Source organism: Mastomys coucha, unplaced genomic scaffold (assembly GCF_008632895.1).
Source record: "Mastomys coucha isolate ucsf_1 unplaced genomic scaffold, UCSF_Mcou_1 pScaffold14, whole genome shotgun sequence".
NCBI lineage: Eukaryota > Metazoa > Chordata > Mammalia > Rodentia > Muridae > Mastomys > Mastomys coucha.
Window position 1 is genome coordinate 123,303,183 of NW_022196896.1, and position 25,859 is coordinate 123,329,041.

Below are 25,859 nucleotides of genomic sequence, written 5' to 3' on the forward strand. Positions count from 1 at the left end.
TATGATATACCTTTTGGACTTGAGACTAGTAGAACAAATCAACTTTCACAACAGTAGATAGGGAGGAAATAGTTTAAATCAAGTCAGAGATTAAGAAGAAAATTTAAGGCATTGAAAAGAATAAAAATGAAAAGATTTTTTGAAAAGATAAGCCAAAAATGGCAAACCCTTAGCCAAATTAACCAAAAGCAGACACAAATAAACAGAAGACATAAATAAAATTACAAATGAAAAGGGAGATACTACAACAGATAATGAAATCCTGAAAAGTCTAAGAACATATCACAGAAACGTATACTCCACTACTTTGCAAACTTAAAAGACAAAGATGAATGCATATGACGTACCAAAATTGAATCAAGATGAAATAATTTAAATATATTGATAACCAATAATAAGATCGAAGCAGTAATTTAAAAAAAAAATCTTCCAACTGAGCCCTGAACTGGAAGAATTCACTTCATTCTTCTAGCAGATCATCAGAAGAACCAACACCAAAAAAGGACTAATACTCAAATATTCCAGAAAATATTAAGAGGAGAATTCCAAATTTTTTATGAAGACAGTATTTCTCTGGTATCTAAATCAATTAAAGACTCAATGTAAAAAAGAAAATTACAAAACAATCTCCTTGTAGAAATAGGTAAAAAAACAATCAATAAAATACTTGCAAACCAAAGGTCACATAAAAAAAAGTTCACCATAACCAAGATGACTTTATTCCAGAAATACTGGGAAGGCTCAACATATGTAAATCATTAAGTGTTTTATTATGTATATTGACTAAAATGTATAACCACATGATCATCTCAATAGAGAAAAGGATCCTTTGACTGAATCCAAAATCTCTTAATGCTAAAATCATGGAAATGATAGAAATGGAGGGAGCTTACTTTAATATAATAAAGGTTATAGCTCCTCCATTGCTGGTGGGATTGAAAGCTGGTACAACCACTCTGGAAATCAGTCTGGTGGTTCTGCAGAAAATTGGACATAGTACCACCAGAGGACCCAGCTATCCCACTCCTGGGCATATACCCAGAAGGTGCTCCAACATGTAATAAGAACACATGATCCACTATGTTCATAGCAGCCTTATTTATAATAGCCAGAAGCTGGAGACAACCCAGATGTCCTTCAACAGAGGAATGGATACAGATAATGTGGTACACTTACACAATGGAGTACTACTACTCAGCTATTAGAAATGATGAATTTATTAAATTCTTAGGCAATGGATGGAACTAGAAAATATCATCCTGGGTGAGGTAACCCAAATCACAAAAGAACACACATGGTTGTACTCACTGAGAAGTGAATACAAGCCCAAAAGCTCAAAATACTCAAGATACAATTCATAGACCACATGAAGCACAAGAAGAAGGAAGACCAAAGTGTGGGTGCTTTGGTCCTTCTTAGAAGGAGAACAAAATACTCACAGGAGCAAATATGGAGATAAAGTGTAGAGCAGAGACTGAAAGAAAGGCCATCCAGAGACTGTCACACCTGGGAATTCATCCCATATACAGTTACTAAACCCAGACACTATTGTGGATGCCAAGAAGTGCTTGCTGACAGGAGCCTGATATAGCTGTCTCCTGAGAGGCCCTGCCAGAGCCTTACAAATAGAGAGGCAGATGCTCACAGCCAACCATTGGACTGAGCAGGAAATCCCAAATGAAAGAGTTAGAGAAGGGACTGAAGGAGTTGAAGGGGTTTGCAGCCCCATAGGAAGAACAACAGTATCAACCAACCAGACCCCAATCCCTCTCAGGGATTAAGTCATTAACCAAGGAGTACACATGGCACCAGCTGCATATGTAGCAGAGGATGGCCTTGTCATGCATCAATGAGAGGAGAGGTCCTTGGTTCTATGAAGGCTCAATAGATGCTCCAGTGTAGGGGAATCAAGGGCAGGGAGCCGAGAGTGGGTGGTTGAGTGGAGGAACACCCTCATAGAAGCACAGGGAGAGAGGATGGGATGGGAGTTTCTGGGAGGTGGGGGAAACTAGGAAAGAGGATAAAGAAAATATCCAATAAAAAAATAAGTAAACATAAAAAAAAAACAAATAAAGGTTATATACAGCAAGCCTAAAGTCAAAATCATGATAAATGAAGAAAAATTCAAAGCATATTCATTAAGTTGAGGAAGAAGACAAGAGTGTCCACTCCTAAACAATAAAGTTATTTAAGACCATGATGGATGAAAGAACTAATTAAAGGGATGCAAATGTGAAAAGAATCAAGCTATCCCCTGCACATTACACAACCCTACACATGAGACTCTGAAGACCATTAAAAAGAAAAACCTTTTAACTGATAAACACATTCAGCAAATGGAAGAATGCAAAATTAACACACAGCAATCAGTAGGCTCCCCCCAAACCAATGAGAAACATACTTAAGCAGGTCAAGTGATAATTAAAACGTTGGTCTGATGACATTTGCTTAGTCTTTGTCTCATCAATACCAACTACAATCTTGCACAAAACTTAGAGTTCTCCTTAAGTAACACATGTATGTAGAAAACAAAAACTTGAAAATGGATTTTTAAAAAAAAAAAAAAACAAACCTCATCTTGGTTTTTACTTAATAATTACATAAAAACTCCGAAAGTAGAAGTGGCCCAATCTTATTGAGACTTGAAAACAAGTTATACTTTTTCAGTTTTCTGAGAGGTGAGAAAGTAAGCATTATAAAATTTTTTTTTAAAAAAATATCAGCTGAGATGTATATGCAAAAGGCAATGAGTAGAATTTTTAAATTGGCTCTAGTGAAGAAATACAAAAACAAGAACTACTGGCCACTATTTCACTATTCTGGGACATTAACTCCAGGAAGGCAAGGATTTCTCTCTTTAGGGTGACTTCAGTGCCAAAAGAATACCTAGAACAAAGCACATGTTTCATATATTCTTTCTTGAGTGCGTAGATGAATTTCATAGCTAAAGAGGCATTAAGTTATATCATAAATCTTAGGAACTTACTACTACGCATGGTGCTATACAAAATCATCCTTGCAACATTAAGTTATGAACACATTATTCTCAAGCAAAACAGATTTTTCTAGTTCCTTCTGTATCTTATCTCTCTACATATTCATGAAGCCACCACAAGAGGGCATACATACAAAGCTTCCCAGTTCTGAATCTCTTTGCTCAACCCTTTATTCCTCATTTCATTTTGTAAGTAAATTGTATTAGCCCAAATATCATGAAGAGTAGCCCTATTACTTGAACGGTAAGCTGTGTTCAGCTCTAACTTACGCCACACACTGCAGAGTAAGGCCTAGGGACCCAGGAATTTTTGTTGTTGTTTTATTTTTATTTTATCTATTTTTTGCTTGTTTTATCAGAGGAACATCTTTTAGGGTTTTCCTCATTTGTCCCTACTGGGTAAATAATCCTAAGGGTTGGGCTTGGGATAGGGTCCCTCTACAGGAGTTGGGGGGTCAGTTGTCCTTGGAAAAGAACAAAGATGGTGGAATGGGTACCCTGTGAGACTGCCTTCTCCCCGAGTTGTTCGTCTCAGCTGTGGCTCTCCTAAGGATTTTAAAAAGATGTGTTAGTTTATCAGCTTAAATTGAAGCTTTCAAAAGTTTGGTAATGTGGTGCATAGGCTTCTATTTTCACTCAACCCTGGGCATATATTGAAGATAAGACTGTGGGTATATATTAGAATACTCTAAATATTTGCTTACTTAAAATATATTTTATAGTATCTACATTATAATTCTGAAATTTTCTTAAATTCAGTAATCTATTAAGAAGTTTTGTATTAGCTACTAGTTTATTAGGAAATACGATCTTTAATTTTTATTTCATTTAGTTTTTCTTTTATAATTTATAAAGTGAAAATCTTTAACAAAGGCACATGTGGCTACTATTATTGTTATTCACTAATGTTCTAGTTTGTCTCGTTCTCAGCATGTGATTAGATTCATCTGATTATTATTACTAAGTTGTGGCTATGTGGCTGCTTTTTTTTTTTTTTTTTTTTTTTTTTTTTTTTTTTTTTTTTTTTTTTTACATCTGTGGCTTAGATTTTGTTCTTATTATCACAATACTGGGTAATCAAAGTAGGACCTTGTTTATGCTAATCAAACATTCTACACTGAGTAACGTTCAAGCTTTAGTCTTTGTTTGTTTGTGTTTGTTTTTGCTTTTGTTTTTGTTTTAATGATAGGTCTCACTATATTGCCTAGGTTGGCTTGTCACCAATGTAGGATTCCAGTGCTTCAGATTTCTCAGTCCCTAGGATTAAGATGCCTGGCTTGCAGCAAAGATATTGACAGTCTTATTGAGTCATAGAATAGTAATCTATTCAGAATCCCTGTGAATAAATTTCATCCAGCATTTGCTGGAATAAAAAGCAGTGGAGACACCTTTGAAATTGTTTCTGTATCTACTTGGTTCCCTGGTAAGAACTGCTATGGAGTCTAGAATTACTGAATTACTTTTACTTCTCTATTTGTTTGAAAAAGTTCACAAAATTATGAACATCATCATATATAATATATTTTTTCATATATGTATGCATTATGATACAATTATAGTAGCACTAATGAACATCAACTCATTATATGATGATAAATCATATAATCATATAATGTGATAAAGTTTACAAGATACATAAGCACAGAAGAATGGGTTGCTAAGGAAATTAGCACCATTAGAAAGGTTCCTCTGACTACGAAATTTTAATTCCATCTTTGAGCATGCTGGGTTTTTTTCCTAGATTCTGTCATAGAAGTTCAGGGATCAGCCAGACTTTATTCATTGTAGACTGAGGGTGAAAAGCGTAAAAACACTTGAAAGACAAGGCTTTGAGAAGAGATTATCAGAGTAGCTGTTTATAAAGTACAGCCTACATCCAGCCACATATGTAGCACAGGATGACCTTGTCAGTCATCAATGAGAGGAGAAGCCCTTGGTCCTGTGAAGACTGGATGTCACAGTGTAAGTGAATGCCAGAGCCAAGAAGCAGGAGTGGGTGGGTTGGTGAGCAAGGGGAGGGGAGAGGGGATATGGGGTTTTTGGAGGGGAAACCAGGAAAGGGGATAACATTTGAAATGTAAATAAAGAAAGTATCTAATTTTAAAAGGTGCAGCCTACAAAATTGTTTCTTTTTTAAAAAATTATTTTTTTAATTCTTTTTTTATTGGATATTTTCTTTGTTTACATTTCAAATGTTCCCCCTTTCCCAGTTTCCCCTCCACAAACCTTCTATCCTATTCTCTCTCCCCCTGCTTCCATAAGGGTGTTCCCCCCACCTCATCTACCCACTTACACTTCCCCATCCTGGCATTCCCTACACTGTGGCATCAAGCCTTCACAGGACCAAGAACCTCTTCTCCCACTGATGCTCCCTGACAAGGCCATCCTCTGTTGCATATGTGGCTGGAGCCATGGGTCCCTCCATGTGTACTCAGGACTGCTGCATCTGTAGTCCAAACAAGCCTGGACTTTTATTCAACAGATGTAATTGTCATCATGGAGGCTTACTGCTGAATAAGCTCAATCTTTCTAGTTCTTTCTGAACTCTGGCTGGCTGGTTCAACTCAGGGGTTCTGGCTCAATTCCTCTCCAAGCTGACTGCTTCAATCTGGCTTCTCTCAGCTTCTCACTGAATTTCTGTGCTTGGTCTCAAACTAACTCTGTCGATTTGTTCTAATCTTCTGGCTCCTTCTTATTCTCTGACTTCAACTGCTTCTCCTGACCTGCACTGAACTGAATGAGCTCATGAATGATCTCAACACTCACTGCACTGTATTCATTCCCAACTGACTCAATTCCCAACTCATTGGCAAACTGAACTCAATTGACTAAACAAAACTGACTTTCTCTTCCTGAGCTGCTCTTAAACAGCTTTTCTCCTGAGAGTTGGGTGTATCCTATCTCTGACTCATTCTGTCAAACCTTTATCTGATTCATCACTGTCTGCCCCTCAATTAAATGTCCTTGTTTGGCTCAATTAGATGTTCTTGTTTGGCTCAATTAGATGTTCTTGTTTGGGATTAAAGGTGTGTACTAAAGGATTCCAGCCAGAGGGACTAAAGGTGTGTCTGCACTCCACCTAGATCACACAGACCTAGAAGGTCTTTAGATATAATCAAAGAGGTCTTATTGTTGGATTAAAATTCCTCTATACCTGGCTACTGCGCAAACTGGTCAAACATATCAGTTTCATCATTTGATGTTTCTTTCAGTCATGCAGAAGGCAGAAGTTACAGGATCATTGATAGTTCCATTGAGGGTTCATATAAAACATAGTTGGCCAGAAAATATATAGTAGAGTTTGAGGCTTCTGCAAGCAGCCTCTAAAAAGAGTATGTACAAAGCTGCAAGAATGAAACCAAAGGTACAAGAGAGAATTTAAGAACTAGGTGCTAGGATTTGCTGAGAAGAGCCAAAAGGTGCAAATAGAGCCAGCAAATAGAGTGAGCATGTGAACTGCAGCCACCCAGGCATAGGGGCAGGCTGCCTAAACTGTTTTGGGGAAAGTCTGCTGATTCCACGCCCAAAATGACAGACATGGAGTTACAGGGCTTACTACTGTCCCTGCTACGTTTCAACCTCAGTTTGATTAGTCTCTCCTTTTAGAATGGGGATCTTTACTCTGCCTGTTCCATCACTGATTGTTGGATGCCACAGACTGGGTTGCTGCAGGGACCTCTTGTTCCGTAGGGTAATTAGAGTTCTGGTCAGGTGGGCAAAAAATTCAGTGCATGACAAACAGAGATGACACAGGGAAGTGCTGAATCTGAGTATATTTGCACAAAGTAAAAATCAGGCTTATATAGTATACAGAAACAGGGTGAATGTCAGGGATCATGTAGGCAGGTAGTAGTCACATCAAAGTCAGTAAGGTCAAACAGCCAGGTGTAAATGGTTCCTTCAGAAGAGCAATAGTGCTCTTCCCCGCTGGGCTATCTTGGCAGCTCTAAGCAAATTCTCTTGGTCTGAAGCAGGTAAGCACCAGGAGGTCCCATTCTAGCAGTTCCTGGGAATGGTTTGGCTTGTAATGCAAACATTAGTTCAGGAAGCCTTTCAACTACTCTCCAGTTTGTAAAGCAATTCTGCCTTGTGTGGTACTGCTCTTAGAGTTCTACAGATAGCAATAGTGCCTGACTTCTATCTCTAACTCTGGAGACATCCTGTCTGATAAAGCAGCTTCCTTGTGAGAATCAGTAGGCAATGATGCCTGACCTCTATTGCTAACTCTGTGGACACCCTGTCAGCTTCCTTGTAAAAATTCCAAGCTAATAACAGCTAGGAAATCAATTAGGATCATCAAAACACTGTGGAGGCCAGGAAACAATGTTCAATCTCAGTTTTAGCTATTTACGAACCATTTCTTAGGGCACCTATATGCCTGAACAAAGAAAGCACGCAAAACTCTCCACAGACTTTTGCAGAGACAAATCTGGAACACATCTGAGTTAGGAGATGCTGGCGACTGAATACCCAGGAGGCTAGCTCCCTTTGAAGCTGTATGCCTCAGGTCCATGATCAGGCCTTCAAGCCTGACATGCAGACTTTACTGGAGTAGACGAGTGGACATGGCAGTTGGAAGTGCATAACATGTCTTTTGAGCTTTACAAGAGCTCTCAGCTAAAAAGTGCCCTAAATATAAGAGCAGAGTTTAGACTTTTGAGGACTGTTGAGACTACTAAGAATTAGAGATGAGCTAAATGTTTTTGGAGTCATTGTGGGCATGAACCTTGAGTAGTAGTGGATGAATGTAATGCTTTTAATTTGGAAAAGCTCATGTGGTAGAAGTTTGGTCCCTAGTAAAGCAAAATCCAGAAATGAGACTTTTAAGTAAACAATTGGCTCTGGAGGACTTGGTCTCATCAACATATTGATAGATTTATGGGTTTGTAATCGGTGGACCTTTAGAGGGAACTCAAACATGGGAGATGTAACTTAGTGGAAGGCATTAGGCCACTGGAGATGTGACTTTGGAGGCTACAGTTTCTACATGGCCACCCTTTTTTCTTTTGCCTATTTTTTTTTAACCTTCCTCCCTTCCTATCTTTTCTATGCTGTCTGGTGATATAGGAAACATGTGCACCAGGGATGACAAGATGGCATAGCAAATAAGAGCACAGACTGCTCTTCCGAACATCCTGAGTTCAAATCCCAGCAACCACATGGTGGCTCACAACCACCCGTAATGAGATCTGATGCCCTCTTCTGGTGTGTCTGAAGACAGCTACAGTGTATTACACCAGAGAGAGTGGGGCCAGAGTGAGCAGGGCCATCCTGAATTCAATTCCCAGCAGCCACATGATGGCTCACAGCCATCTGTACAGCTACAGTGTACTCAGACACATAAAATAAATAAATAAATATTTAAAAAAAAAGAAACATGTGCACCTTTGCATGATGTTTGCTTGCCACAGGCCAATTGTTGTCACCAAGTAACTATGGACTTAAAATTTTTAAACCAGAATCTAAAATAAATCTATTCCCTGTTAGGTTGATCTATTTCTCATATTTTCTTGCAATGAATGACTAACACTGACAGTTAACACTTTTGTGTGTGCTGAGAACATTTACAATTTCAACAATACAGATTATTGACAAATTCTACATTATAGACATTAGATATTCAGAATATAATATTTCTGGAAAATTTAAACTTTCTACCCCTTGACAATTGTCATCCCCAACACCCCCTCTTTAACCAAATTCTGATTTCTGCAATCCCTATTCTACTAACTGCTCCTTTGTGATTCCATATGTAGGTCATATCATACAATACTATGTGCTTTGCTTGATTCACTTAGTATAAAACCATGCACATTTATGTTTGAAAGATGATAGAATTTCCTTCCTTGGTAAGTTATTCCTTTTAATACACATGTCACATGGTCTTAATTATTCCTTCATTGTTAGTATCATAGTGTTGTAAAACACATGTGAGTGCAAATGTTTTTCCATATATGACAAGTTCCTTTAGATATATAACAAGCAGTTATTATTATATTAGTCATAGAGTAATAGAACTTAGACTGAATCTCTGTCTCATATATATACATATACACACACACACACACACACACACACACATATATATACACACACATATATGACTTACATATGTGGAATTGTTTCTACCCATATTATATATAAAATAAATTCCGTGTGTGTGTGTGTGTGTGTGTGTGTGTGTGTGTGTGTGTGTGTGTGTGTGTGTGTGACTTACAGGCTGTGATCCAGCTAATCCAACAATAGCTTGCTATGAATGGAAAAGTCCAATAATCCAGTAGTTACTCAATCCACAAGACCAAATGTCTCAGCTCATCTTCAGTATACACTGGAATCCAAAAGTAGTAAACACTAATGCCAGTAAAGAAATGAACTTGCTAGCAAGCCAGAGAAAGTAGGCAAAAAGGAAGTTTCCTTCTTCCATGTTCTTATACAGGCTTATATCAGAATGTGTGTCCCAGAGTAGAGGTAGGTTTTTCCAGCTCAAAAGATCTAAATTAAATGTGCATCTTCCTACCTTACAGTTTAAAATTTGAAATTGATCTTCCCAATTAAAATTAAGCAAAAATCCCTCACAGGTGTGTCCTCCATTTTGGGGTTTTAGTTAATTCCAAATGTAGTCAAGTTGACAACCAAGAATAGCCATCACACTACCTCACCTTTTAAAAGAATAGCCAAAGTTTCTTGATGTTTAACCTCTGCTGACTGATGATAAATTTTTTTATCCATATATTTGCTGTCAATTTGTCTTTCTTTGGAAAAATGTGTATTAAATTTTTTGTCCACTTTTAACCAGTTTTCAAGTAATGTAGTTTAGCTATTGAGTTCATTACCCACTTTTTATATTGACATCTTATCTGTACATTTTCTCCCATCCCATAGACTATCCCTCCACATTACTCAATTTGGTTTTGCTGAGTAAAAGCATTTTAGTTTAGTGAAATCCTAATGCCTTATTTTACCTTAGTTTATTGTGTTTTTGAGGCAAAATACAAAAATAATTGTGTAGATGATTATCAGCTGGGTTCCTAGATTTCTTCTGAAACTTTAGTTGTTACGTTTAAGTCTTTAATATACTGACTTGAATTTTTTATTATATAGTAGTATTATATGTAGATAGCTCACTGAAGACTACTTTCAACATTTTGTATGCCTGAAAAGTATTATCACTTAACTGGAAAGGTGAGATGGCTCAGTGGGTAAAATATTTATGTGAGCCTGATGACCTGAGTTCAGTATCCATAACTCATATAAAGATGGACAGAAACAATTCCACAAAGTTGTTCTCTGACACACTCTCTCCCCACCTTTCTCTCTTTCCATTCCAACTAATGAATAAAACACAGAGACAAAACTCTAAAACTTTACTATAAATACACAGAGATTTATCTTCGGGTGTCTTTCACTCTGATGAAACACCATGAGCATAAGCAAGTTGGGGCTCGGTTTTCACTTGGCCTACATTTGTACATCATATTTCATCATCAAAGGAAGTCGGGACATAAACTCAAACTGGGCAGGAACCTAGAGGCAGAAACTCATGCTGAGGCTGGGAAGGAGTGTTGCCTGCTGGACTAGCACCCAAGACCACTAGCCTGAGACATCACCACCCACAATGATCTGTATACTGCCACATCCGCTGTCAAGCAAGAAAATATACCACACGTCTGAAAAATACTGCCAAGACAAGTCTGCCAAAAGGCAGCTGTTGCCAGTCTACTCCAGCCCCTCAGTTTTGTCTTTAAAAAGATTGTTCTGGAGCTTTGGCGCCAACAGAAACTGGAGGTATTACACTATGCTTAGCCTGGCTATCATTAAAGGGCTCTCACTACTCCAAATTGGCTTAAGGAGTATGATTGCTGGTAGATTGTTCCACAATGAAACATTCTGACAAGAGTGGGAAGCTCAAGAGACTTGAGAGCTGAACAGAGGTCACCTGGCCGAAAAGGATGAAACTTTGAGAATTCATTTGGACCCCTTCCAAAGATAGAGAAATGGTAAACAGCTACTGGGAGAGGAGATGAATTAGCATGGGTGCCAAATGGAGATTCTCCAACCTGTCTGGCTGCCTCGGCTCTGGGGATTTTGTATTTATCATCTGTCACCCATGTTGAGCTGTGTGCTTTGGTGGCACAGCTGTTGAGTCTCCTGCTCCTGTAAGTAAAAATGCAGTGGCTCACTAGGGAGGGGCATATTCGCTACAGTCTTGCCCACAATTCCACAATTGGGGGCATTTTCTCAGCTGGTAAGTTGCTCTTTTCTTGCTGATTTAAAAACTGTCTTTGATTCTGGAGAATTTGATTATGTCAGGTTAAGGTAGTTTTACATTTAATACTCATAAGCACCATGAATCTGGATACTGCTTTTTCATTCCTGATATGGTTACATTTCCAACATTAATTGCTCAAACACTTCCTCACCTTTCTGGAGAAGAAAAATCAATATCCAGATGCAAGAGCTCCAACTACATTAAATGTAAAGAACTTCAGCAAGGAGAGTGCAATAGGTACTCCTGAGTTGTTGCTTCTTTGGATCAGAAAGTTCCTTAGGCCTTTTGTTTCCACAAGTTGGAAGTTTAAGTGGGTGGGGATTTGTCCTAAACGCCCACCACCACTTATTTGGATCATGCAGATCACTGTTAAACAGATCAAGTTCCCAGCAACTAGGGGACAGTACCGCACAGTGAGTGCACATTCCCCTCAGACAACATATTAGAAGACAGGCTTTCACAGGCATATCTATAGGCTCAGTGAATCTCCACAATACTGGATTTAAATGTCCTTCACAGGTGATTCTAGACTATGTCTGGTATATTTGTTTATTCAGGTATGTTAAATTGTTCATTCTGTTTTCCATGTATTGTTTCAGATTTTTGTCTATGTTCACCTGTAGATTACTTGAACTTTCCTTGCACATTTCCTATATAGGCTTCTTGAGGGTCAGCTATTGGTGATTACTCTGAAAGCTTGGTTGTGTGTTTTTCTGATTATTCATGCGTCTCACAATTTTTTAAAAAGATTTATTTATTTATTTTATGTATATGAGTACACTGTAGCTGCCTTCAGACACACCAGAAGAGGGCACCAGATCCCATTACAGATGGTGGTGAGCCACCATGTGGTTGCTGGGAATTGAACTCAGGACCTCTGGAAGAGCAGTCAGTGCTTTTAAACAACTGAGCCATCTCTCTAGCTTGCTTCTCACATTCTTATGTTGGTGTCTACATACCTGAGTAAGTGGCCATCTCTCCCAATCTTTATAGAGTATTTTAGAAAGGAGGGCTCTTTGCTAGTCTGACCAGTCTGTGGGTGGTTTATCTGATAATTACCTTGCATGGCTGTTCACAGGGGCCTGTTTCACAGTGTCAGCATGATGCCATGATCAACGGGGTCGGGGGGGTGGGGAGGAGGGGAGGACCCGTGGGTAAAGGTAGTAAGAAGCTTGAAACACCCCTGGAGATGGTAAACTTCAGTGGATTTTTAAATATTCACACTATAAATGATCACCATTAATTACAAAACAAAATAAAATTCTATACCCATAAGCAAAACATGACATTTAACCTGTGTAGTGGTGTGCACAATGTTTGGGTGAGTCCCTCTGATCCAGTGCTCAGTTCAGTATGTTACCATCCCTTTGCCATCTCAGGAACTAAGTTAGCCCCATCACTCGACATTTTTGAGATGAAACTGCAGTCAGTCACTGATGATCAAAAAGGACACACAGGTGGCCAGGAAATAAAGCTTTATTGTTCTAAGCCACTAAGATTTGGGGATAATTTGCAAGAATAATAATCTAGCCTGATATGATTCACACACACAACAAAAATCTGATGAGAAATTACTTAGGAAAGGAAAACTTTATTTTTAGCTGTTCAGAATTTGCCACTCAGAAATGACTCTGAAAGCTAATTGGCCTCCTTAAATAGAACAAGTAAAATAGGCCAATTTCAAGTCAGATGATCACAAAAAGAAACTTAGAAGACAGTGACTTCATTGAGATGACAAACAGACAATCACTTTTATCGACCATGTAGGCACGGCAGTAGGCTCCCTTCCTGAACTCTGCTCTGTGGAGAGGAGCAAGCTAAGGCTACTATAACCACCAATTCTATCTGCAATGTCTCTTTGGTTTGTGATATGAGGTCAGAGACTTCTTTCTTTCCCTGACAGTCACTGGTCCTTAAGCTGGAGTGTGTTCTGCTGGTGCAGTGGAACCCAGTGTGGTTCCCAGTAATCAACCTGGCTGGTGCCCAATCACCGGAACTTCAGCTTCAGTGGATCTGACACCCACGCCTAGCGTTTACATTCACTGTACTCACATGTACAAAGCCACACTCAGAAACACACACATTTGTGTGCATGCATGCACACACATAAACACACACACAAATACAAATTTAAAAAGTTCTAATGTCACAGATAAAGTTTCATTTCATTTATGTTACTGTTCACTCAACATTTATTAACTAAATTATAATTAGTTTAAATTTATTTAAAAGGGGAATATATTGCTGAAAAATTAGAAGAGAAAATGCAGTACCAATATAGAAAAAGGTTTGAGACTTCTCTACTAGAATTTATTTCCTAACAATGTATTTTGTATATTCTCTGAGAAATTTCTGAATTCTACACATTATATACTTCTGTTACATATATTTATTTGTATTCAAACATGTAACAACTTTAGGAAGGTTTAAAATAAGCTTTCAGAACTTAGTTATTAACACAGTACCAAGATCTCTCTTCTATACAACCTATTTTAATAGATAAAATACTTACAAACTAGAAATATATACATTCTATGCAAGCATTTTAAATTAGTTTTGGTATTCACTAACTTAAGTACTCAAGAACTTGATGTGAAGAATCTAGGAGAGTAAAAGTCTGTTTCTCAAGAGAACTGTGGTCCTCTACCAATGCAGACATTTTGGAATTTCTATATTCTAAGAGTTCATGATCCTTGCTTGATATCAATAATTCATTATCAGCTATCCCAATAGTTGCATCTTCTACCAGAATATTTGCCTGGTATGTTCCAACTGGGATTTCAGAAAATCCAATGTAGTCGTGATCTGCCACTATTGAACCTTGCAAGAGATAAAGACTGTCTGAAAGAGAAAGATCAACAGTTCATTTTAGAATTGAAAGGAAACAGAATTTTAAACTTAAACATTAAGTGAGGAACAAAACTTAAAGCAGTAAAAATAAGTCCTAGATATTAACCTAAAAAGCTCTCTGATCAAAGTGAGCATTGTAGTATACATCTTGAACCCTAGCACTTGGGAGGCAGAAGCAGACAGATCTCCTACCCTGCATTCCCCCAAAACCCAACCTCTTATCCATTAAACATAAACATACACAAAAAGTGAACAAAATTATGTACACATACCCCCCACACAATAGTTCACATTTAAAGAATGTAGGAACACTAAATATATTGAAACAAAGCTTCCCCTTTCCTCAGTGGTGTACATTATCTATACGAGACAGGGGCAGCAGCAGGACAGGTTAAAACAAAATTACAGAACTATAATTCTGATTTTGATGATATGCTTATTATGCTTCTACAGTGCCGTTCTGTGTAAGCTAATACGGCTCTTTTTAGCCAACTGAATTGCTACACTATATATTTCTAATTCCATTCTCTTCTCTTCTGGAATTCTAGAAACATGACTCTGTCAATGACTTACTTTTAGCCTGATAATAGTCACATAGAAGTTCCTAAAGTCCCTAAATTTATGGTAATAAATGAGTGCTGCTTGAAGCACTAACTCTGCTGTAAATTGTCATGATAGCAATATAAAGCTAGCATAATAAAAATTACTTTGTAAGTGGGGTTTTAATTGTGACGGAGAGAACGAGCCCGAAGCAACAAAGCAAACAAAGCAAACAAATTTAAAGCCAGAACATGTCAGATGGACAGCAACACCCTTACCCTTTTACAAGAGATTATGATTACAACGGGATACTAGTATAGTTCTGAAAGTCTTATCAAAATAAGTAGCTTAGAAAAAAACAAAACAAAACAAAAAACCAAAAAAACCAAAACAAAACAAAAAATAAGTAGCTTAGAGTGCTCAACGTCAAATTAGACAGAACAGCAAGCAGGTCTGCTTAAAATAGCACTGACAAATCATGCTAACCTAGTACTTCTGAATGTGTTAGCACAGTATTCTATTCCAGAAACAGATGACAGGAACTTGGCAGTGTAAGTCCATCTGTTTTAGACTGTGACTCTACTACAGCCAAGACATCAACAGTAGTAAAGAGTAATATGACAGATATAAACAGCTACTTGAGCTCCTTTTGGATATTGGATATTTAGACTCAAGTCAAATAAAAAAATGTTTGATGGTTAAAGACACTGTTTTGATTAAATTCACTTTGTGGATTATTCAAAGTCAGCTGCTGAGGTAAATTAAAGGCTTTTAGGAAAATGCATGATGCTGCAGGAAAAGATGGAAAAGGCCATTTTTATTTACTTTGTATATTTGCCAATAAAATACACATACACATACAAAGGATTAAGTATGACCGAAGAACTAGTTTGTAGCATGGTTGATAGGAAATTTTTCTTTTTTTTTTTTCTCTTTTTTTTCGAGACAGGGTTTCTCTGTGTAGCCCTGGCTGTCCTGGAACTCACTCTGTAGACCAGGCTGGCCTCGAACTCAGAAATCCACCTGCCTCTGCCTCCCAAGTGCTGAGATTAAAGGTGTGTGCCACCACCGCCCGGCAGGAAATTTTAAAATATATCCATCTATCAATTTTAAATGTCTACGTTCATACTATAATAGCAACACTACAATTGTCTTGTATTATTAAAAGAAAAATTTCCAGAAACTTTAATCTAGTGTTCTCAACTTGTTTCTGAAATACTCAGAAGGAAAATAATTTGATTTCCTTTCTAAATGTCTTTGATAAGAGAAAACTAGAAGATTGCCGCAGCAGGCCCTGGCACTGCAACACTCTGTAGGCAAATCTTGTATGACTGTAGGTTAACATGTTAGAAGGAAGTGTATTCTGAAGATGAAGGCCTGAGAAGGAGATCTTTGTGAAATTAAAGAACTCATACAATCCCTTTTCCCTATTTGAAGAAGGGAGGGCCTGTAAACAGCTCTGAAGTGAGATGACACAAAGAAATGAATATACTTTCCTTACCAGGAGGTACCCACATGTTCAGAATTAGAACAGTCTAAGGCTTATAATAGCAGTGCTGAAGTACCGAGCAGAGTAGATAAGGATGCTCTCTGGCATAGTCGGGGTCTATAAACAGAATGGAATGGCGCAGTTCTATAGCATTCTGAGCATTCTCCGTCCTCCACCTTAACCCATGACTTAAGACTTTATGAAGGAACATTAACGGGAAACACTTTTAGAGTTCCCTTAGTTATCTCACAACTAGATTCTGGACAACATGCTTGTCTTTGGTAGTAATGATCTGAGCTGCTGTTTTTCCACACAAAAATGGGGCAGCAGGTAAGAGAATAGTATGCAAAATTGAAGATGGAATTGTTCCTTATGTGGAACAGGTTCAGCATTTTCCATAGCAGTTATGAAAATACAACAGAAGTCAAAAAAAAATCCTGCAGTTTACTTTCATATTATATAACACTATCAATCACTCATCAATCAATTTTATATGCTTGTTTCCTAATGAGAGAGAAAGAAAAAGAGTGGATAAGGGCGGGTGGGGAAGTGGGGAGGGCCTGAGGTAGTCAGAGAAGGGGAAAAGGTAATCAGAATATATTGTGTGAAAAAAGATAATCAAAATATAATGTAGAAAAAACTATTTTCAGCAAAAAAAGTAAAAAGAAAAATGAGTTTGTGAAAGTCCATTCTGATCAGACTCCTGGAAAGAACTAAAGCGATCATGTTTTCTAGAACTTAGATGGAGCGGACTCTAACCAAGGAAGGAAGGAAGTTTGCTTGGAAACTTGAAACTGAAGCACTAGAGTGGTGGCAGCCACTTACCCTGCTCACTGTACTCTCTCACATAGGGCCTGAGGTGGGACATTTTGATAGGTCGTTTGAGTCTGCTTCCCGTGTTATCTCTGAGGACAGCACATCCGCTTTCTGTAATGTAGTCGATGACACAGGGCCCAACCCACTCAGACTGGAAGCGGCCATCCTTCCACCAGTTCTTCCTCTGTCTTAAAACCTCATGACCCACTTTCAAATGAAAGGGATTTAACTGCTTTGCTTTCTTCTTAACAACTTTGCTTTTACTTGGTTCATCCGAATTGTTGTTCTCCATCTGTAAATGCCAAGAATAATTAGGCCAGGCCTTAACTGTAAAGGCACACCCTGAGTAGATTATGGCAGTGATATTTACTAAAATGAAGGATGCAATCCTAGTTTAAAAACACTTTAAAGTCAGTATCACAGAAGGTACATAGAGCAGGCCAAGTGAATCAGAGTACTTCGACTAATAAAAGTACTGAGTACAAAATTCTGCCAACAAAAATTCTAACAGGTTAGAAACCAGGTCTACCCAGTCTCCCCAATTCATGAATTTCCTCTAAGTCTCTCAGAATTTCATAGTTTATGAACACACTGTTTAGGTTTTGGGGAACATGTTCAGTGGTAAGTGCCTGAGACACATGAGGACCTGGGTTAGATTCCCAGCATGCCCTGCACAAAGCAGCACATGTCAGCAATCCCTGCAACTGGGGGAAAGAAGGTGGAAAGGGGTGGACTTGGAGCATCCGGGTGCTCTCCAGTCAGCTGGTCCAGCTGCGTCAGTGCGTTCCAGTGTCAGCCAGTGACCTTGGCTCAAAATATAAGGAAAATATAACATGTCCATTACTCATCTCCACACACTTGCTTACCCCTGAGCATGTGCATAATAAAAACTCCCCCACCTCTTTTTTTTTTTTTTTTTTGGTTAAGGGTACAATGTGGCCACATATGTGAACATGCCCACATGCTGAGATTTTAAACATAATTCCTCTTTAGTAGGGCTTCACAAAGGGAACTTTCCTAGTAGATAGAATCACCTGGCCCGCTGCTGGTGCCTTGTTCTCCAACACCCCGTCAGCCTCTCTGACCGCAGCTACGATTCTGGCAAACACACTCATGTCTCCACCTGCTTCTTCAGGACGACACTCCGACACGCAAGGATTCCGATTGAACATTTGGAAATATGGTGTGTTTTTAGTAGGCTCCTATTTTTAAGAAAAACAGAAAACTTGTAATAGAATCAACCCCCAAACCCTTTCATATTCCTGGAATTCAGGATAAGCAATTAATAATAAAAAGGCGCATACCAAGTGAGTCACATTGAAGGCAAAGGAAAGCGCTGGCAGGTGCTCATCCCAGTTGGTCGGGTGCTCGGCACAGTGTTTCAAGAGGAATGTTTTGATTGTGCTAGGTGTACTTTCAGCTGGATTAACACTTCCAGAAGTATGAGAAATTACAATCTCTTTTGCACCAAATAATCTATATAGCTCAACATTGATCTAAAAAAATATGAAAAAGAAAACTGACTGCTAAAAGTTCGTACTTTCCCTCTGGCATAAAAAAATTTCAAGAAACCTGAATTTTGTCTTCCATTGCCCACAAGCATTTAGATAAAATACATACCCATTTGGGTAAATCCCTACAAACTGAGTCTGATCCACATATTAGTTTTGTCTTACATTATTGTCATTACATGCCAGGACAATTTTATGATGTATTACTAATTTCATTTAAAAGACAGAAGCTTACTAACGAAGCTTGGGTAGTCTATGCACCTTACCCAGTATATATACAAAGACATGGAAGGACAAACTTAGTAATTCACACTGTAAGTAAATAATGTAAAACAACTATTTCCCCGCCTTCATGCTCCCAGTTGTTGTTATGTTGTTATTCAATTTAGTTAACCTTCCACTAATAAGTTGCTCTGTGAAAAGAATATTTTATACAAATAACTCAGAATAATTAAAAAGGTTTATGAAAGAAAAGCATATGTGAATATGTATGTATGTACACACACACACACACACACACACACACACACACACAGTCTCCAACCAAACATACATTTCCCAAAACTCTCAGAGGGTAGACGTGGTCACATGAAAGCTATAGCAGAAAAAGATTTAAGTTAAAACTGCTGTACAAACTCTGCAAGCACTAGCTTTTTTTGTCCCTGTCCTCTCTTGTTAACTGCAATATAAATATGATGACTTGGCTCTGGCGGCCACACTGTCAGCACAAGGCTGACTGTTCCACTCCAAAGATGGGGGAAGAGGAGTGTGGAGCCTGGGTCCCACGGATGCTCAGCTTTCCTGCTAACCTTTTCTTTTACCTGAGTACAAAACTTCTATTTCAATCTTGACCTTGGGAAAGGGAAAGGAATTCTGTATCACTTGCACCTGAGCACGACTCCTCACCATTCTTATGCAGGAGGCTATAAGACTCTTAAGTCACGTGACCTCTATGAGTAGCTTGGTGAAATTTAGATCTTATATTCATAAATTTAATTAACTGTTGAAATGAAAGAATGAGTGAGGCATCTACTTCTGCATGCTGTCTTCCATTCTTCTCCTGTACTTCACATACCACGCATGACTACTGAATAACTTAGTATGCTAGGATTAATCTGCAACATTAGTAAAGGCTTTTAGTTTGTATACATATTAGTATGTATACATATGTATACATCCATATACATTTAGTTAGTATACATATTATCACAGCTATCTATGTAACTATATAATATGTACATATAAAATTATTCTTAATATTTTAACATGATATAAATATGTTCAATTATTTCACTCTTGTTAACATAATTTTATTATATTTTTATTTTGGGTTGTTCTTAAGCTAAGTATTATTTGATTTGATCATCTGATTTTAGTTTAAAGACATCAAAAGACAGGTTTACAACAAAATCTAGTAGAATACATTACATACCTCCATATCTACAGCAATTTGCTTCAATGTACTAACCACCCTATAAAGCACAAAGGACTGTGTGCTAGACACTGACAGACTGATACATGCTCCCGAATGTGAGTACTTTTTCCTACCTGTTCAATGAATTCATCTCTTTGGTCCATTATTATTTTCTGAGGAGGTCCATATAGGAAAAATATATTGATAATAGCTTTAGAAATTTCTGATGCTGAAACATCACATAAAGGCAAAATCATAACCCATTTTGTGAACCAATCTGTCATGATTATAGCATACACATGACTTCTGTTGCTTGTATGGAAAGGTCCCATCAGATCAACAGTAACTACACTCCACGGGTTTCCCATCATGGGAAGGTGCTGCTGAGCTGCTACGATAACTGTGTTTTTTGCTACTTGGCAATGCTGACAAGCATATACCTACAGAGAGGCACACAATAAGGAAAATACACATAAGTGTTATAATATTCACTATAATAGAAACCAGTTTTATAAAGCAGAATCCTAACATGGTCAACAGGTACTTTGTGTCTCAGAAATTCTCTGGCCTGAGAACGGCCCATAAAATGATACCTTTTATTTGGAACGTCAGGCGGACATCAGTGCGAGCAGCTGTGTGAAGTCCAAACAGCAGTAGCATGGGACTGCCCCCTGCCTCCAGGACTGAACGCCTGTCTCGGGGGTGGGGGGGGGGTCTTACTCAAGTGAAATGTAATTCTGCTTCATAGACAAATATATACTGAATCAGGATTGTAAGCAAGTCTTCTATTATTTTATCTTTAGTTGACAAAAAACTTTCTACAACTAGCTGTGGTGGCACATTTCCGTAGTACGTAGCCTTAGACAGCAGTTGCTGCAAAGCTGCCATAGTCACAGAGTCCATGCAACAATGACAAAAAAAAAAAATCAAGTTGGGTCATAAGATCTTAAAGAAAAAAAAAAAAGGAAGAATATAAAAGGAAAAACTAACCTCTAATGGACTATCATGCAATATCCCCCTTTTCCATAATTTTAAGCCACCATGGAACTATGTAATAAATTATACACACAAATGATATTTCTTCCTACAATTTTTATCCTACAGTTTATTAACTCATTTATTTCACTAATATTTGCTGAACCACAATTTTAATCAAAAAATCTTAAAGATTCCAGAAACCTTTGTATTACCTAGGGAAAACATAGGTATCATGAACCTTCATTTAACGCCAGTGTCTCTCAACTTGTGGGTTGAGACCCCTTTGGGGTTACATGTCAAATTTCCAGCATAACAGAGAGCTACAATATGATTTAAAACAGTAGCACCATTACAGTTAGGAAGTAGAAATGAAGTAATTTTATAGTTGAGGTCACTACACCATGAGGAACTATAAGGGTCACAGCATCGGGAAGTTGAGAACCACTGCCGACTGACTAAATTATAGATGGTACTATTTTTAAAACATTTCCAGAATTTCAGTCAGGAAAGTATTTTCAAACCAACTTCTAAGAAAAAAATGTAGAAAAAAAACCACAAAACATCCTCATTGCGATCAGTCATTTGTTTAATGGTAACAGGGTAGCTGACAGACAGATGGTGTTAAGGCACAGAAGCATGGATAGTCATCATCTGATGCCTAACCATCTCACTTTCCAGCTTAAATGTATTCCCCAGCAATAAAAAGCATGGTTTTAAAAGGACATCTTTTCTCAAATTGTAACCACTTGATGGCTACTTTACTGTATGCTGTACAGGGACACTAAGAATGCTTACAGTTAGGGCTTAAGTTCCTGTTATTTAGATTTGACACCTTCCTTTCTTCCTTCCTTCCTTTCATTTTCTTGGTTGGTTGTTTGTTGGTTGTGTTCTTTCAAGTCAGGGTTTATCTGTGTGGCCCTGGAGGCCCCAGAACTTATTTGGGAAACCAGACTGGCTTCAAACTCAGAGATGGACCTGCCTCTGCCTTCCAAGGGATGGGACTAAGGATGTGCACCTCCATGGCCTGGCTGATTTGACAGTTTTCTATCTTAAGACAGAATAGGGACAGAAGGAGCGAGTTCGCACTGAAACTGATTTATTATAAAGAGGCTTACTTTCATCATATACAGAAACCATTCATGATGGTGCTAAGGGTATAAGAGTTAGCAAAAGAATTTCAACTGCACCTGAATTTTGTCTGCAAAATAGAGCTCTAATTCTCAATAAACCTGTCAAAATATTGTATTTTCTTAGTTTAATTTATACTCTACTGATTTAAGGTAATTATAAAGGGAAATAAAGTTACCTTTACTTTAAATATTTTCTTATTTCAGAAATAATCTATAACGTACTTATTCCACAGGTGAGATGTGCAGTACCTCTTAAGTAACACTGACCTCTGTATTTATCAGAAAGACAATAAGACATCCCTAAGCCCTGTGTGGCAGCCATACCCACTGCTTGACGTCATTGGTCACGGACGTCCAGTAGTAGCTGGATTCCACTAGAGTGAGAGTTCTGGAGATGCCGTGATGGACACCAGGGCCATTCTCGTGGCACTCTCTAAGCACTTTCTTCTTCTCCTCTTCCGAAACAACTACCAAACGATTCTGTTTTCTGTCTTTTCCCACATAAAACAGCTTTTTCTCTGAAATGAATGACATAAAAAATATAAATTTCAAAGGTCTATAGTGTTAGGACAATTATAGCCTTAACTTAAAGCTGTGACGATTTTTAAATTTATTCTCATAAGAATCTTTCCTTAAAACAGAGTATTTACTTTCAATAATATTTCCATGCATTCTGAAGATCCAGAAGCACCACTGGCTGCTATCATCACTGGATGCTATGTAGGCATCAACAGAAATGGAGTGAGCTTGTTCACCAAATCATGTGCTAACTAGGGGAAGATGACCCAACCTTTCTATGGAAGTACCCAGACTAGGGAAACACTCGTGGAAGCTAAAGCTATTAAAATGGCTTAGGTTATAAAATGAGTTCATATTGATGAGATGCCTCTTGGTACAAACTTTTCTGTGTTTTTTTGTTTGTTTTTGTTTTTGTAAGCAACACCCTTCCTCTCCTTTTTCTGATCTGAGTAAAGTAGGATAGCACAGTGGAAGGGGCACAGTTCTCAGTTCTCTCCTCTCAAGATACCTAAGTGGAGGAGCAGGCAGGGGACAGGGAGAACCATTTCCCCAGCTTATGTGGGGTAGCTATGCAGGCTTCAGAATACATCAAGATACTACGGGGATTAATAAACAGAAACCCCATCTTACTCAATATATCTCCAGGGCCTATGATATGATTGGCACGCCACAGAAATTCAATAAGCATTTTCACATGAATGCACACACGTCCACTTTAGTGTAAGAGGTCTGTCTACTGTTAATAAGAGCCACTGACAGGAATCTACATAGGGATATATGAACAGGAATTTATTTATGACCTGAGAATTTACAACCTTATATTCTGCCCTGATCTGGAAAGCCCAATGCTTTATCTCCAGCTAAGACTTCCATTAACAGCATTCACTCGGTATCTGCTGACTGTGCCTTTTGCTTGTCTCATGCTCACTTTGCTTTCCCCATCGAAGCAGCTGGAAAGGAGGCAAAGCTTTCATAATTGCCCTACTGCCTGTCAAATATTTAATGTACTGATGGAGCACCAAAGCAAGAAAACAAATATAATCCTGAGAATAATTAAAGGTACAGTGTGAGGGGAGGGGAGTGGGTAAGCGCAGCTACAGATACAGGGAGACTCTCCCAGCCTTTTATTTTAGTAAGCAAACTAGTCAGCTCTGTTACTATTGCCTTACGAAGCATCCAATAGTTTCCTCAGCACAGCGGCATTAGTGTCTGCAGGTGCATCATGTAAGAAACATTAGGTGGCAAAAGCGAGAGAAATTAATTCATGTAATTCTTTTCATGGATATTCCTTTTGATCTATAATTTAACAGGTCATTTTCTTTTCTTTTTAGATTTATTTTATGTGTGTGTGTGTGTGCACGTGTGTGCGTATGAGCAGTTGACTGTTGATACACACTAAGTCTAGAAGCTGGAGTTAGACGTGGCGGCTGTGAGCTGCCCAGCCAGAGCACTGGAAACTGGACTTGATCAGTACACGCTCTTACCTGCTGAGCCATCTCTCCAGCCCCTTAATATGTCTTCTTCATGTTTACCAGCCTTAAGTTAGTTTTACTGTGTTTTACATTACTTTTGAGATAATATTCCACTTAACTGATAACCACTTAGCAATAACCAAGTTACTAGAGAATTTGCAAGGATTCTACAATACCTGGAGAAGAACTATAACTTGAGATGCAGACACTGATCTCACCTTTGAAGACAAATTTCTTAGCTGCTCGTCTTATGCCACTTCTCTCACTCGACAGTGTTGTTGGGTGGTACTCCCCTGTGCGCTTATAGTATGCGATCTGTTTGAGATGAAGGTCGCCATTTTTCCCACTACGGACCATCTTGAACCTAGGGAAGATTATTTAAAGGTGTTACTCAAATGACAAGCTAATTCTGTTGCTATTTCTGTTCAGGCCTCAGTCACATTTCTGCTTATGCATGAATTGAGCATTCCCAGAATATTATCTGTGAGAGAGATAATTGCAGAACAGAACAGGGACAAGAGTGATGTCTACAAACTAAAGCATCTGAATGCTACTTTTGAGATCTGTCACGACAAATGATCTTGTCTCCTTCGTGTGATATAAGAAATGCTAAAAAAAAAAAAACAAAAAACAAAAAACAAAAAAAACAAACCCCTCTGTCATACTAGGAAGGAGAAGGAAGTGAGCATACTTCAGAAGTTAGCTTGGAGTCTCTTGTTGGCATCAAAAGAAATATCATTCACAGAGGCTGAGTTTTGGTATTAATATTTAAGGAGGGAAACCATCTTATGTTACTTTTAAAGATATTTGATATTACTTTAAAGTAAAAACAAAACTCTAATCAAATCACATTTGATGTTTTATTATAAATGGTTAAATGATAAATGATAGTGGTTCAGCAACTAGATTCCATATACTCTGAACTATAAAAATAAATAAGCCTAGCTTTCCTTTAACAAAAGTGGCAAAAATGAGGCAGTGGTGGCACAAGACTTTAAACCCGGCACTTGGAAAGCAGAGGCAGGCAGATTTCTGAGTTCGAGGCCAGCCTGGTCTACAGAGTGAGTTCCAGGACAGCTAGGGCTACACAGAGAAACCCTATCTCGAAAAACAAAACAAACAAACAAGCAAACAAAACAAACAGAAAAACCCCAAAAAGTGTCAAAAATGAAAACAATGCCCCTTTCCATCATGCACTATCAATAACATGGACTATCAATACTAAAGATTTTTTTCTCACACTGTCAATGGCAAGAATGACACTATGGTGGTTATGTGACTGGCTATCAACGTAACCATCCACACTGCCTTCTGGTCCTTCTCTCCTGGTAGTTATGTGGCTGGCCATGAACGTAACCATCCACAGTGACTTCTGGAATGACACTGTGTTGGTCATGTGGCTGACTTCTGGAATGACACTATGGTGGTTATGTGGCTGGCCATGAACGTAACCATCCACACTGACTTCTGGAATGACACTGTGGTGGTCATGTGGCTGGCTATCAACCATCCACACTGCCTTCTGGAATGACACTGTGGTGGTTATGTGGCTGACCGTCAACGTAACCATCCACACTGCCTTCTGGAATGACACTGTGTTGGTCATATGGCTGACTTCTGGAATGACACTATGGTGGTCATGCGGCTGGCCATCAACCATCCACACTGACTTCTGGAATGACACTATGGTGGTTATGTGACTGGCCATCAACCATCCACACTGACTTCTGGAATGACACTATGGTGGTTATGTGGCTGGCCATCAACCATCCACACTGACTTCTGGAATGACACTATGGTGGTCATGCGGTTGGCCATCAATGTAACCATCCACACTGCCTTCTGGAATGACACTATGGTGGTCATGCGGCTGGCC

At 38.4% G+C, this 25,859-nt stretch overlaps 1 protein-coding gene across 3 annotated transcripts in view; it reads right to left on the reverse strand.

The window, feature by feature from the left end:
• Nucleotides 1-12,725: 12,725 nt before the first annotated feature.
• Gin1 (gypsy retrotransposon integrase 1) overlaps nt 12,726-25,859 on the reverse strand; it is an 18,321-nt gene continuing 5,187 nt past the window's right edge. The window contains exons 2-8 of one of the 3 annotated variants that reach the window (XM_031368567.1): nt 24,202-24,347; nt 22,317-22,510; nt 20,019-20,057; nt 18,264-18,455; nt 17,994-18,161; nt 16,969-17,251; nt 12,726-14,105 (exon numbers count right to left, since the gene is read on the reverse strand). In XM_031368567.1, the coding sequence (XP_031224427.1) occupies nt 13,831-14,105; nt 16,969-17,251; nt 17,994-18,161; nt 18,264-18,455; nt 20,019-20,057; nt 22,317-22,510; nt 24,202-24,340 (1,290 nt within the window). In that variant the 5' untranslated portion in view covers nt 24,341-24,347 and the 3' untranslated portion in view covers nt 12,726-13,830. Of the gene's footprint in view, nt 14,106-16,968; nt 17,252-17,993; nt 18,162-18,263; nt 18,456-20,018; nt 20,325-22,316; nt 22,511-24,201; nt 24,348-25,859 lie in introns of all 3 variants that reach the window. The other 2 variants (XM_031368566.1, XM_031368569.1) reach the window with 2 other exon arrangements.